This window comes from Arachis duranensis, chromosome 5 (genome assembly GCF_000817695.3).
Source record: "Arachis duranensis cultivar V14167 chromosome 5, aradu.V14167.gnm2.J7QH, whole genome shotgun sequence".
Lineage (NCBI taxonomy): Eukaryota > Viridiplantae > Streptophyta > Magnoliopsida > Fabales > Fabaceae > Arachis > Arachis duranensis.
The window spans coordinates 98,875,097-98,887,937 of record NC_029776.3 but is presented as its reverse complement, the minus strand read 5'-3'; the positions used below and the strand labels follow the sequence as shown (position 1 = coordinate 98,887,937).

Here is a 12,841-nt window from a genome sequence, read left to right as displayed (position 1 = left end):
TTAAAAATATATATATTTATATACAAATATATATAGTGATTAATTTTAATATTTAATTTTAGTTTAAAAATAGTATTTTTTTATATCTATATCTAAATTAATAAATTTTTTATTTTTTTAATTTTTTATTTTAATAAATTAAATAAATGTAATAATTACTTAATTAAATAATTTTAAAAATTATTATCGAAATACATGTAAAATTATTTCGTTTACAATGTAAACGAGATACAGTGAGACAATTTTTCAGCAGCTATAAAAGGATGTGTAATCCTTGACATTCTCCACATAAATTTCATATCTTCTCCTGTCCTGTTTTTCTCACAAAACGAAGGCAATAATGGCTAGTAATAGTGTATACATAGTTGTGTGTATTTATCCCAATTGTCGTATGAGAAATGGCGATAATGGAGTGAAATTTGAGTGTGAGAATTTGATACTGTTGCGCACTCAACGTGTGAGTTTGTTGTCCGAGTTGAAGAGTTTGATATTGAGCAACTTTGGTGGCACTGAAACGAGGGAGGTCAGAAGAGTGAGGTATAGGTTGCTGGCACCGTTGGGTAATGGAATTTTCCGATTTCGACTGTTTCGGCTTCTAGGGGACGAACATGTGCAACTCATGTTCGACATCCATGAGAGAATCACGGCGAAACAAGTGATGGAGCTTTTTGCCGAGGTTGGAGATGTTTGTGGTGGTGGTTTTGTACAGGACGACCGACCTCTTGCACCACCACCCATTCATGTCGCCATTCCTGTGGAGGACATGGAGGTAGGAAAGGAAGACTCCGACGAAAAGTACGTTGCCGATAGTGATTCTTCTAAAGGGGATGATGAGGAGGAGTTTGTACCCGAGACGCCCGCTGAGACAGTGGTGCGCTATGTTTTGCTCCCCCCTCCTCCCCTGCATGCAATTCTGGCGCTATCAGATGTACCAAGTCACTATCATATATTGGATCTGGATGCCATGCATGAGAGAACTCCATTTTCCAACACAGGGGAAGAGGATTACAACATAGACGGTGGGGTAGAATTTTAGGTTGGCCACAAATTCAAATGCCGAGATGTAGTGACGCAAGGTGTGAAGAACTATAGTATTCACAGGAGTGCTGAGTACCGGGTGATCGAATCAGATTGATTAAAGTACCATGTGCAATGCCGTCAAGCTGCAAATGGTTGTCCATAGAGTCTCCGTGTTGCCTTTCGACAGAAACTTAGACACTGGTGAGTTCAAGTTTAATTGAACCGTACTTACTCATTTATGGTTGCCATATATTAAGTAGTTTTGAACCATGGCTGAAACATGGCTATTTTATTTCGTCAGGGAAGTCCAAAGGGTTGGTAGAACACACACTTGTTTAGCACCCACCATATCCCAAGACCATCGTCAGTTGGATAGCAGTCTCATCTACAAGGTCATCTTGCCGTTGATACAATCCAACCCCTCTGTTAGCATCCCTATGCTGCAAGGTGCGGTCCGACAGAGCTATCACTCCAAACCCTCCTACAGAAAGGTGTGGATGGAGAAGTAGAAGGCAATTGCTCAGATCTATAGAGATTGGGAGGAGTTATAAAATAAGGTGCCGAAACTACTTCAGGCGCTGCATAGTTGTTTCCTAGAAACTATTTGTGACTTACGGGCCGTACCGTACTACGACGAGCACCTTCTGGTCCATGACTGTAGCATGTTCGATAAAATATTTTGAGCTTTTCCATCCTGTGGTGTTAAGGCTTTCAAGCATTGCAAGTCATTTGTTTCCGTCGATGGCACGCATCTGTATGGCAGATACGGTGGGGTGTTGCAGTGGCACAAGACGGCAACAGCAATATCGCCTATTGCTTTTGCCATTGTGAAGTACGAGAGTACCGAGTCATGGTCATTCTTCCTTACTAATCTGAGATGCCATGTCACCCCCACAAGAAGGTAGGCTAGTTATCTCTGATAGATCGCAGGCTATCAAGGTTGCACTCAGTGCCGATGATAGTGGTTGGCATCTTCCTAGGGCGTTCTACGCTTACTGTATTAGACACATGACCGCGAACTTCATGACTCGATTCAAGTCAGCCAAGGACAAGAGATACCTTATCAACGCCGCTTAGAGTCCAAGCAAGAGGGGTCACCTGAGGCTGAGGGTGAGATGGTGGATCTGATGGAGGGCTCACCTGAGGCCATGACGAGGTTAGCAACATACTGTAGTCATACAATGGTGGTATCGCATACTGGGCACCCGGTCAAACCTCCACCTCGTATGACGCTCCAGATGCAGGAGATATCTGCGGCATCCAGGCCGAGGTATGCGCGGGAGCAGATGGATGCTGATACTGTCCGACATCCTGCTCCTTGCCAGTCCCGAATGACTGGGTTAGGCACTGCATCGAGGCCGGGTCAGAAGTGTGAAGCTGGAACGCGTCGTCGAAGAATATCTCCTCAACCATCTGCTCCTCCCGATGGCTGTTGGATGGCCCTGCATCATGCCATCCGAGTGGTGATGTGTCCCATATGGCTCGATGCTACAGCCCTCCTGAACTGGATAGAGGATGCGGTGGTGGGCTGGAGGAGGTGGAGGTGGAGGTGAATCCTCCCTATCTGATGGGATGTCTCCGTGGTCCTCATATCGGTCATACCCCGCCTCCTTGTCAAACTTTACATCCAGCTGCACCCGACGAGGCCTGACCTTCTCCCTCCTAATGCCCTCACCTGGTCTGTGCTCTCTAGCACCCTGTCCCTCCTAACAGGTCACTGGGTATCCGTCCTAACCTCCCTCGTATGCCTACGCCGATCCGGCACGCCCTGGAGAAGGTGAAGATCGTCCCTCGGCTGGTTGGCAGTGGGGGTGTACGTCGGCAAGTAATTCGGCATGCCTTGGATCCTTCAAAACCTCCTTGCCTGATAGGTGCCTAACACGGCAAGCCCCACGCCACCAATCATAATACTCCTGGGTCGGCCTGTAGTCCAATGTGTGATGAATGGAGATCCTGTGGCCAGGATCAAAACGTCCCTGCCAGCCGCTATACAAATCATGATGTCTGTCAGGCCACCACACATCATCACCCCGGCCAGTGGATATCAGGAACCTGTCTTAAAAAAAACAAACAGATGTAACTAATCTGATGGGGTTGACTGAGACACATGTGATGGTTGTAATAATTTAACTCTGAACTCAGAAAAGCAAAGATAAATAAGACATCAGCGATACCTGTCAAGGTTGACTGGGGTGCCAAGCACCTGCTGCTCTCCATTGAACTGCCGCTTCACCCGGTCAACCTAGTGAAACTGCACAGCATTGAAGCAGACAAGGGGAACGAATGACATACATGTCCCCCACTCGTCCTCCTCGATGAACCAAGGAGGGCACAGAGCCTATAGAGCAGGATTGTCGTACGATGTCCATACAAACTGAGAGAACCGTAATAGAACTAATAATTAGCACGAAAAATGAATTCAACATAAAGGACTAAAATGAAAATGTGGTGGTGTCAAACATGGTACTAACCTCATCGAATCGTAACCTGTCGATCGCTACTCTCTATCGTAGGACCCTGGTCTCATGCTCATCTCTGCTCTACTGCTACAATCCAACCAACCTGACACCAATAAAAAGAATAAAAGCAGTTCATTATGCAGAAAGTCGTAAGAAGTTACAAATTGATAACTAAATAAAGCCATAAACAGTTGTTACCTCGCAGCCATAGGATATATGTAGATCCCTCGCTTTGGTGGACACCACTGAGAAAATCTCTGGTATATCCAGGACATCAACAGCGGGGTGTAGTCAGCGATGTTCATGACGCCACGGTGTGCCGCCGAGCACATTGACTGGTACGTCCAGGCCAGCATGGCCAATCCCCAAGATAACGGTTGGCACCGCCCGAAGTCCTGAAGAAGTGGGAGCCAAGGCAGGTGGACCAAGTTGTTCGATTTGTGCGTCATTAGATAGCCTCTGATCAGTAAGATGATGTAGCACCTAGCGTACTGTCGGAGGGTCTCTAGGTCATCCGTCGGGGGCATCTGGCGGATATGGTCCCGTAGCCATACGAGTTTCAGCATGAACGACTCTTTCCTCTGCGCCGCCTGCTGTGGAGCCACCAGAGGCCTGGCACCTAGTAGCCGCTCCACCAACTCCCACGTCTCCATGTGGTATCACCTGCCAAAGTCACGGAAGCACCCCCAACTAGGTCCCCGTGTGCACATAGCCCTAGGTGGTATTCCATGTCCTGCAGGGTGATAATGCCCTCACCCCTCGAGAGATGGAACGTGTGGGTCTTAGGACGCCATCACTCCACGAATGCCGTAATCAGGAAATTGTCGAATGTGAAATACCTAAGAGGCACTGTGTCACCGAATCCAGCCTCCCTCAGATACGGGACGATGGTGTCGGGTGGAGGAAGGGTATGATTCACTCGCCGGGGCAATAGAAGGCGAGGCCTCTGAAAAAAAAATATATATTCACAATAATCAAGAAATAATTTTAAAACTTTTATTAGTTGTTTGAAGTTTAATGATCCTTATAATATCATGAAATTTTTAAATAGGTTTTTATATATTTTTATTAAATTCTTATACTATTTTTAGTTTTGTAATTAGATCTTTTTAGTATAAAAAATATTATAGTTAAATAAATNTTAAATACATATTTTTAAGAAAAATATTATTCTGTTAATTTTAATATATTTTATATAAAAAAATCTAAATATAAATTTATAAGTAGTATAATAACTAAATTAAAAAATATAAAAATCTAATTGTAAATTTGACGAAACTATAAAAAATAAAATAGAGTTCCAAACTAATAATTATGTAGTAACAACCTAACATAAGTGAAATAAAATAAAATTTCAAATTTCTAACAGTGACCTATTCCTAACGATACAAACTATATTTATTTTAGTTCTTGACGACTACCCTAACCATGGCTACATACACACATATATCTATAGGGGATTGCATCAAATTCAATCCAGCATAACTAACCGCAAAGTCGGCTGCTCTAGCATAATGCAAAGTCTCGTTTAGTCTGTTGATGTCTCCATCGTTACCAGTTGCGCGCCATCGTCGTATTTATTGATAATATGGTCAGAAAGGGATAAAAGAGAGGAGAAAGTGGTTGAAAAGTTTAAATTGGAGCCAGTCAAATGCTGTCAACAACATATATTTAAGTTTGGACGTATCTCGTTTATAATATACATATGTCACGTCCACGTATCTTATCTCGTTTACATGATAAACGAGATACATGTAAAATTATCTAATTTATATACGAGATAATACAGGCTAACAGATTTCGATAATAATTTTTAAAATTATATAATTCAGTAACTATTACATTTATTTAATTTATTTAAATAAAAATCCTTAATTTTTCTATTAAAAATATTAATAACCTTATATTTATTTTATAAAAAAAATAAAAAGGAAGACCATCAATAACACGTCATCATCATATAAATGAAACGCAGGAAGAAGCACAATATTCCATTTTATTTATTGTCAGACTCACACAAACTTGGAAGCCACACACTCAGATACCAGTTCCTTCTGTTGCAGTGGAAACCGCCACCAATGACTTCCCAGGCTTCTTCTTCCGCCGCTGCCTTCGCTCTCCCTGTTTCCTCCGCCACTTCTTCTATCCGCCGCCGCAATCCCACTCTCGTTCGAGCCCAAGGTAAGTTCCTTCTTTTATCCTTATTATTGAGCCACTGATTCTACTTCCAATTTTCCACATTCGAATTGGGTTCTAGCTTTGGTTATGTTTAGTTGCTTCCTGATCTTGTTGCGAAAATGCTCTTTTTTAAGTTCTAACTGAATTTTGAAATTCTTATTTTTTATTATTATTTTAAGATAATTATTAGCACTCATTTTGTGAGGCGTGAAATGGATTTTGATTTTTGATGTCAAATCTTGTTTTTATTTCTATTTTTTTTTCTTTTGTCAAATTTCAATGCTTTTTGGCTTTTGAATCTATAGCACAACTTGGCAAAGCTAAAAGTTTGTCTGCTGCATATCCATTTCACGTTTGTGGAGATGTGTATAAGAATAAGAAATTAATTGTATTTTCGTTTTTCAAACTAATTTTGTTAAGATGTTTGCTCAGCATTTATAAAATTTATTTTAGGTAAAATTAATTCTGATAGAATTAGGTTAGAGGCTTAGATTTGGTTTTCACAAACTTATGTTCGGCGGTTCCTCTAAAAATGATTATGGCAGCAAGTGAAGATTTTTTGCTTCAATTAATATTAAAATAAATTTTGGAGGCAAGAATTTCTTTTGAGACTTGAGAGTTAGGCAACAAAATTAGCAAAATCAATTTTACCATCTCCCCACTCTGTTCTGATTTTGTAATGGTTTTGACTTCAATTTGGTGATTTGTTAACATATTGCTTCTATTTAAATAATTTGGTTGTTTTTCCAGTGGAACCATCAGATAAATCTGTTGAAATTATGAGGAAGTTCTCAGAGCAGTATGCACGTAGGTCAGGAACATATTTTTGTGTTGATAAGGGAGTCACCTCCGTTGTTATCAAGGTATATTCTCTATCTTTGCCATATGAATTATATAAGTGAATGTGATGTAAACTTCCTATAAATAGTTTCCCAAGTTTTAAGTAGTGATCTTTGTCAAATAAATATCTTAGTTCGTGCTCCTTATAGTTGTTGTCAATGAACTGTAGCTCAAGAAGCATCTTATTACCAATCATAAATAAAAATGTCCCTTTGGTCGGTGCTGTGAATCTTGATTCAGCAAGTCTTTGTTGGCTGATATTTTGAAACTTCATAACAGTGAGGTGAGTGAGTTCTGTTCTTTGGTTGGCATTGTTGCCTCTCAATGTAAATGAAACATAAGTATCACGATAAATTAAGAAAGAGCTACTTGAATTTAAACATTCTTTGTGGGATATACACTCATGAGGTAGTGTATTAGTGCCGGTTCAACTATGCAATTAGATCTATGCTAGGTACCTCGGGCAGTACTTTCATAAGGTTCGCTACAGAGTGCATTCAGTGTTCTGAATTGTGCTGGAATTTACTTCGTGTTTATGTTCATATTTTTCAATTTTGCTTCTTAGGTTGTGAAGCATTTGATCATTTCATTTCTATTAGTATTGATAAGAAATAGTATGATACTCTTGTCAATGATACTAGAAGGCCATTGTCTTCAGTTTTTGAGAATTCAAGAGTTGAAAATGAATACTAGTTTTCTTAATTGAGTTCTTCATGATCCAAAGTGGACGTCTTAGCTTGTTTGGTACCCATTTGAAATATTAGTTTTTCTTGATGCAATACATTTCTGGTGCGGCTTTAGGGATCTTATATGAGTATGTGAGAATATAGTATGGCCGGACCAAATTTGACTTCTGTGTGCATCATATTGCTCCTTGCTTTGTAAATTTTGCAAGGAAAATTATAGTTTCCTGCTCCTATAACAGAATTTTCTGAGAAAATAATATGATATCATGACATTTCACTATATTGATACAACAAAAAATACAATAATAATAAATATCAGTAACAATGTTATGAAGGCGCCGCTTCAATCATAGACTAGTGCATGCCACTCCCGAGAAGTATTATGTGTTGTTATCTACCTCTCCCAAAGCAGAACATGTTGTGATTTGAGCTTTTTATTTTCACTTCATTCAATTGAACCTATCTGTACAACTATCTCTTATGACCATGTTACCAAGCAGCTAGAATTGTCAATTAATTATGTTGAAATCATGCAAATATGATAGGCTTATTCCATATTGGAGAAAATTATCTCTGTGATGGATGAGATATAAGAATGGTGATGATAATTATCTAATCTGTGATATATCTCTACTCCTCTGTAAAAAGGGTTGGGACACACTAACTTTCTTCTGGTAACATTTTGTTTCCAAGTTTAAGAGAAGTATTTTAATGATGGAAGTCACAAATATTACCCCAAATTTTGTTAGTGATCCTGAATTTATGACTGGCTCATTCATCGAACAGCCATATTAATTGCTACTTAGAATAGTAGGGTGTAGTCCTATTACTTAGGGGCAGCAGAAGAGATTGACAATGAGAACAACAGTGGTGTCTTCGTATCCAATAACAAGAGGGTGGATAATATAGAAGGTATTCCGATGGCCTGAAGTAGAGAGAAATTACTGGTGAAACTATTAAAAGAGATTTATATGTTAATGTTTTAAATACGATAAAAGAAAATGTTGTCCAATCTATTGAGCGCTTTGTGGCAACATAACCGAGTGGGGCAGGATTTTTTTTGCTATTGTTCATATTGACGAGCAAAATTTTCAAACTTTACTATGTCACAAGTTTAGGGAGGTATATTATAACACGTAAAAGCTTATAGGGGCAAATTGCACCATGCACATAGTATATAAGGCCAGCTAGTAGTAGTAAGGACAGTGTTTACACTAGTTCATTTTTATGTGGAAAATGCAGTATTAGAAAAGAGAAAAGTAAGTGAAATTTAGGTTGCTGCAAATATTGACATGTTAGAATGGAAGTTATAAAATTTCTTGAAGCAGTTCTATGTTCAAGTAATGAGATGCATTTTAGTTTTCTTATTTTTTTTCCCCCATTAATGAGATATATTTCAATTCTGAAAATGACATCAGCATGAATTTATACATTTGCTAATAGATGAATGCAACTGATTTTAGAATTGTAATTCTCTCAAGTAATCTGTTCTTTTGTTTTTCTATGTATTTTGGAACAGGGGTTGGCTGACCATAAAGACTCATTGGGTGCTCCACTATGCCCTTGCCGGTAGAAACTTGTTCTTTTAACTAGTTTTCCCTCATAATTTCCGTCTTTATCCTGTAATTCTGGCTGTATGGTTTAATGGATAATTGAATTCATATTGTTGTTTTTTAAAGTTTTTAACTCAATACTTGTGTTTTAGGCATTACGACGATAAAGCTGCTGAGGCTGCACAGGGCTTTTGGAACTGCCCATGTGTTCCCATGCGAGAAAGGTAGGAATAATTTTTTTTTTTTTTAACTACTGGAACATATATGGCTCCTATGGTATTAACTTATCAAGTTCAAAGATATATGTTTAGAGCAAGCAAGTTTTATTACAATAAGATATTGTCTATCTGAATTAGATTTAGGATTGTATTGATAAAGATTCAGTAAACTGCTTGTATGTCATTCTTGGCTGTGGTTATGCAGTGATTATGCAAGCTAAAGACTTGCTAATTTTGCTTTCCCTCCTTCTATCTGTTGATCTTTTGAAAACAGAGATATTTATCCATAAAACAACTGTATCAAATGCACAAGTATGGACTATAGCCATGCAGTTGGTTTGCTAAACCTAATATATTGAAGAATCAAGATGTAGGTCAAAATAAACTCTGCCTTAAACTGTTGTCACCGCATTCTTGTTTGGTCACATTAGTAAACTGGAGTTCTTTTCATAGTTTCTGTTTTGGTCACAAGCAGTGTCACTTTAGCTGTTCTGATTACTGATTAGTAATATGATGTTCTGATCCCCGGTGAAGTTTATGCTATAGAAGCCATCATATATTTTGTACTTTTGTTGTTCGTCAAGAAATGTGGATTAAAATATATGAAACTTACGAAACTTAGTTATGCCCCCCAAATGTCTCACCTTGATTTTTTTGTCACAACTCGGTTATTATCATTTCATTTGGCAGGAAGGAGTGCCACTGCATGCTCTTTCTCACTCCTGACAATGATTTTGCAGGCAAGGAGCAGGTAAGTAGTACCTTAATTTCATTCGTTCTAATTAGGGATAGCAAAACTCCTTAAAACGTGGGGATCTTCACGGGGACTTCCCCAAATGGGGATCTGAAGACGGAAAATTTTCTCCGCGGGGATGGGGATGGGGGTAAAGTTCCCCCGAAGCAGGCGCGGGGATCTGAACGGGGATTTTTGCTCCATCCCCGCTAATTCCCGAATTACTAAATTTATTTAAATATCTTTAATAATTTTTTTAATATAAATTTTTTAGTCATTTCCAATCTCTTCTCTTCATGACTATGGTGTGTTATTTTATATTTTTGGACTTATAATCTTGGACAATACTCCATTTGTATGTTGTAATAATATTTTGTGATTTTTTAGATTTTTTATTAGAATTTTTATATAAATTATTAATATAAAGAGATGGGAAATAGGATTTCCGCGGGAGATCCCGCGGGGACTGGAAATGGGGGACAGTATTTCCCCACGGCAGGGATCGGAGTGGGAATGGGGAGTAAATCTGGGGGCGGGGACAGGAGCAGGGAGGCATCCCCCGCCCCCGCCCTCCCCCGTTGCCATCCCTAGTTCTAATTTTGATTTAGGGAATCATGATTACATCTTACTTTCTATGCTGTGTTCTTATTTCAGTTACTATGATTTGCCTCCTTGGAAGAGGTCTGTGTGTTGATTTAGAATACACATATATATTACAACCAGTTTTGCTGCTTTGCAGGCAATCACCTTGGATGAGATTAAAGAAGCAACAGCAAATATGTAACAAGCTATTTTTATATTTAGCTACTTGTTACAAATCTGTATCTCTAAAACAAACAAGCAAAAGGAAAAATGTAATAATGCCTACCCAAAATCATGTGTAATATTGATTTTTTGTTCTTTCTGAATAGTTACACTGTATTTGTCCTATCACAAAGCTCATTCATTTTACCACTTCATTCTTTTGGATCTGATGTTAAAGAGCACCTATATTTTTACACCCAGTTTTGTTATCTTTTTAGCACATAATGATCTGCTATTGCCAAACTGTCACAATCAAAGTAATCTATTTCGAATACCAAAAAAAAAAAAAAGTAATCTATTTCAACCTTGGAGAATGTACATGAAAGCACCACTTTCATTCCATGCCATAAAAACTAAAGCATTAGATGGTCACATAAGAACGAATAAATTTTCAATCTATAATCCTTGTCTCAGTATGCCTTAACAGAAGGATTTCCAGGAGCTGAAGCAGAACTACCTCCCCCACTCTTGCCACACTCTTGTCCGTTCCTCGAGGCGAAAGCGGCCAAGAACTTGTTATTCCACCATCCACTAACAGAAGCAGGAGCCGTAACCGACACTGACACTGGACTCGACGCTGCTCTACCACAAGCATGATCCGCGGGAAAACGGTGCTTGAGGCACACCTTAATGTGGCAAGTTTTACACGTACTGGAATTTGAGAAGGTTAGAACCTCCTTGCAACGCTTTACAGGGCAAATTGGTTTCTTCTTATTTTGGGGGTCACAAGTTCCTGAGTTTTGGTGCTTCTTCAAGATGGCCTCCTCGTCCTGTCCTCCATGTCCTGTGGTCTCAATAGAAATCGAACATGTTTCACAAATTATGACTTTTCTGCTGTTGTGGTCGGACTTGGGGCAAGAATGGGACATGTAGGATCGGTGTTCCAAACAGAATACCTGTACAATTTATCACATTCACAGCAGTTTCTTCAATTTAAAGTGAACCATAAATGTGAATATATATCGTAGATCGTTTAAAATTGCAGCTCGAAACCTATAATTACGTCCCTAACTTTTAGTTTTATTGGTTCATGCAACTACGTTATAATAGCAATTGAAAATCCATGAATTGTCTGCAATGTCTTCTAATAATATCAATGATTCAACCTAATTGCAAACGAAATTTAAAATTATCAATTAAATTATATGTAATCATCATACTAAAATTATTATATTGTTGAGTTTCAAAGTCTATACCTATATAGTTATATTCCTAAAAGTATTATACCAAAGAAAAAAAGATATTTGACATTAGATAATTTCTGTTTTTTTTTTAATATATTTTTAATGAATAAAAAAATAAGTTTATTTTACGATATATATTCGTAGTTAAAAAACCCTGCAATTGGGCCAAGGAATATAAATATGTCAAGATACAAGGTAACGGAGCAAGAGATGGAATATCATAACAAAAACATAGAAAAGGTGTTCCAAATTTGAATTTACGTGTGAAGAGGCAAAAAAAAAGAACTGTACCTGTTTGCAGCCTTCACAGGTGAAAGGGAGAAAATCAAGTTGTTTACAATCTGGTTGCTGGCAGTGTTTACCCAAATCTGGAAAAGCTTCTGTGCCACCTCCTCCCATATTTTCAAAGCCTTTTGTTACTCTCTGATAATAATTGAAAGAAAGATAGAATTGAGATGATAAGATTTTTATGAAGTGAATAAGGATGGGAAACAGAACAAGAAGGAAACGTGTATTTATAGGTTTGGTATGTCTTGTGGCCTAAGTCAGAAAATATGGGAAGGAGATAACGAACCGTGTGAAAGTGTAAACAGAAGATTCCAGATAGTGGCGGGCTACGCCTACGCGCTCTCGTTTATATAACGGATCTATATTACTTTTTTTTTTATAATTATTTAGTATTTCTATTCTGTTATGTTTTTGTTACCATTCTTTAAATTTATAACATTCGCACGGCTTCACTTTAAATAGAAACAACAAACCAGAGTATTTCTCTTTATCTAATTTTTTAATGATTTTTTTAAAAGATAAAAATAATTTTATATTTAGATATTTTATGTAAAAATATTTTTTTTATCCTAAAAGAAGATTTTTTTATTTGTTTGTGTTTTTATTTTTAGGATTTAATTAACTTATATTCTATAAAATTATTATTAAGGAATTTTTTATTATAAAATAAAAAATTTTTTTATTGACTGTTTTTAACTGCAACTTCTTTATGCAGTTGGTCCAGTGATTGAACAAACGGTGTGTTTTGCAGTCCAGTTTCATATAATTTGATACGATTTAGATGGTATGGGTATACGTTTATTTTTTTTCAATTAATCCAATTTTATTTAAATAATTTAAAATAAAAAATTATAAATTTTTTAATTTAAAATTTCAAT

The 12,841-nt window shown here is 37.6% G+C and overlaps 3 protein-coding genes across 3 annotated transcripts; 1 reads left to right on the top strand and 2 right to left on the bottom strand.

Annotated features, from left to right (window-relative positions):
- Positions 1 to 3,566: 3,566 nt before the first annotated feature.
- Positions 3,567 to 4,132, bottom strand: LOC107490976 (serine/threonine-protein phosphatase 7 long form homolog). The gene is made up of 2 exons (XM_016111770.1): positions 3,678 to 4,132; positions 3,567 to 3,582 (listed from the first exon to the last, which is right to left on the bottom strand). The coding sequence occupies exons 1-2, from the start codon at positions 4,130 to 4,132 to the stop codon at positions 3,567 to 3,569; spliced, it is 471 nt and encodes a 156-aa protein (XP_015967256.1).
- Positions 4,133 to 5,469: 1,337 nt separating this feature from the next.
- On the top strand, positions 5,470 to 10,646 carry LOC107491410 (ferredoxin-thioredoxin reductase catalytic chain, chloroplastic). The gene is made up of 6 exons (XM_016112260.3): positions 5,470 to 5,660; positions 6,408 to 6,520; positions 8,703 to 8,752; positions 8,889 to 8,960; positions 9,645 to 9,705; positions 10,427 to 10,646. Exons 1-6 carry the CDS (start codon positions 5,558 to 5,560, stop codon positions 10,469 to 10,471), a joined length of 444 nt encoding a protein of 147 aa, XP_015967746.1. The 5' UTR covers positions 5,470 to 5,557; the 3' UTR covers positions 10,472 to 10,646.
- Positions 10,647 to 10,770: 124 nt separating this feature from the next.
- Positions 10,771 to 12,173, bottom strand: LOC107491409 (zinc finger AN1 domain-containing stress-associated protein 12). The gene is made up of 2 exons (XM_021143350.2): positions 11,967 to 12,173; positions 10,771 to 11,387 (listed from the first exon to the last, which is right to left on the bottom strand). Exons 1-2 carry the CDS (start codon positions 12,072 to 12,074, stop codon positions 10,902 to 10,904), a joined length of 594 nt encoding a protein of 197 aa, XP_020999009.1. The 5' UTR covers positions 12,075 to 12,173; the 3' UTR covers positions 10,771 to 10,901.
- Between the last annotated feature and the right edge of the window lie 668 nt (positions 12,174 to 12,841).

Coding starts and splice junctions, on each gene's coding strand:
- LOC107490976 (XM_016111770.1), bottom strand. CDS start 4,132: ATGGAGACGTGGGAGTTGGTGGAGCGGCTACTAGGTGCCAGGCCTCTG.
- LOC107491410 (XM_016112260.3), top strand. CDS start 5,558: ATGACTTCCCAGGCTTCTTCTTCCGCCGCTGCCTTCGCTCTCCCTGTT. Junction 8,961..9,644: donor TGTGTTCCCATGCGAGAAAG/GTAGGAATAATT, acceptor TTCATTTGGCAG/GAAGGAGTGCCACTGCATGC. Junction 9,706..10,426: donor ATTTTGCAGGCAAGGAGCAG/GTAAGTAGTACC, acceptor GCTGCTTTGCAG/GCAATCACCTTGGATGAGAT.
- LOC107491409 (XM_021143350.2), bottom strand. CDS start 12,074: ATGGGAGGAGGTGGCACAGAAGCTTTTCCAGATTTGGGTAAACACTGC. Junction 11,388..11,966: donor CCTGTGAAGGCTGCAAACAG/GTACAGTTCTTT, acceptor TAAATTGTACAG/GTATTCTGTTTGGAACACCG.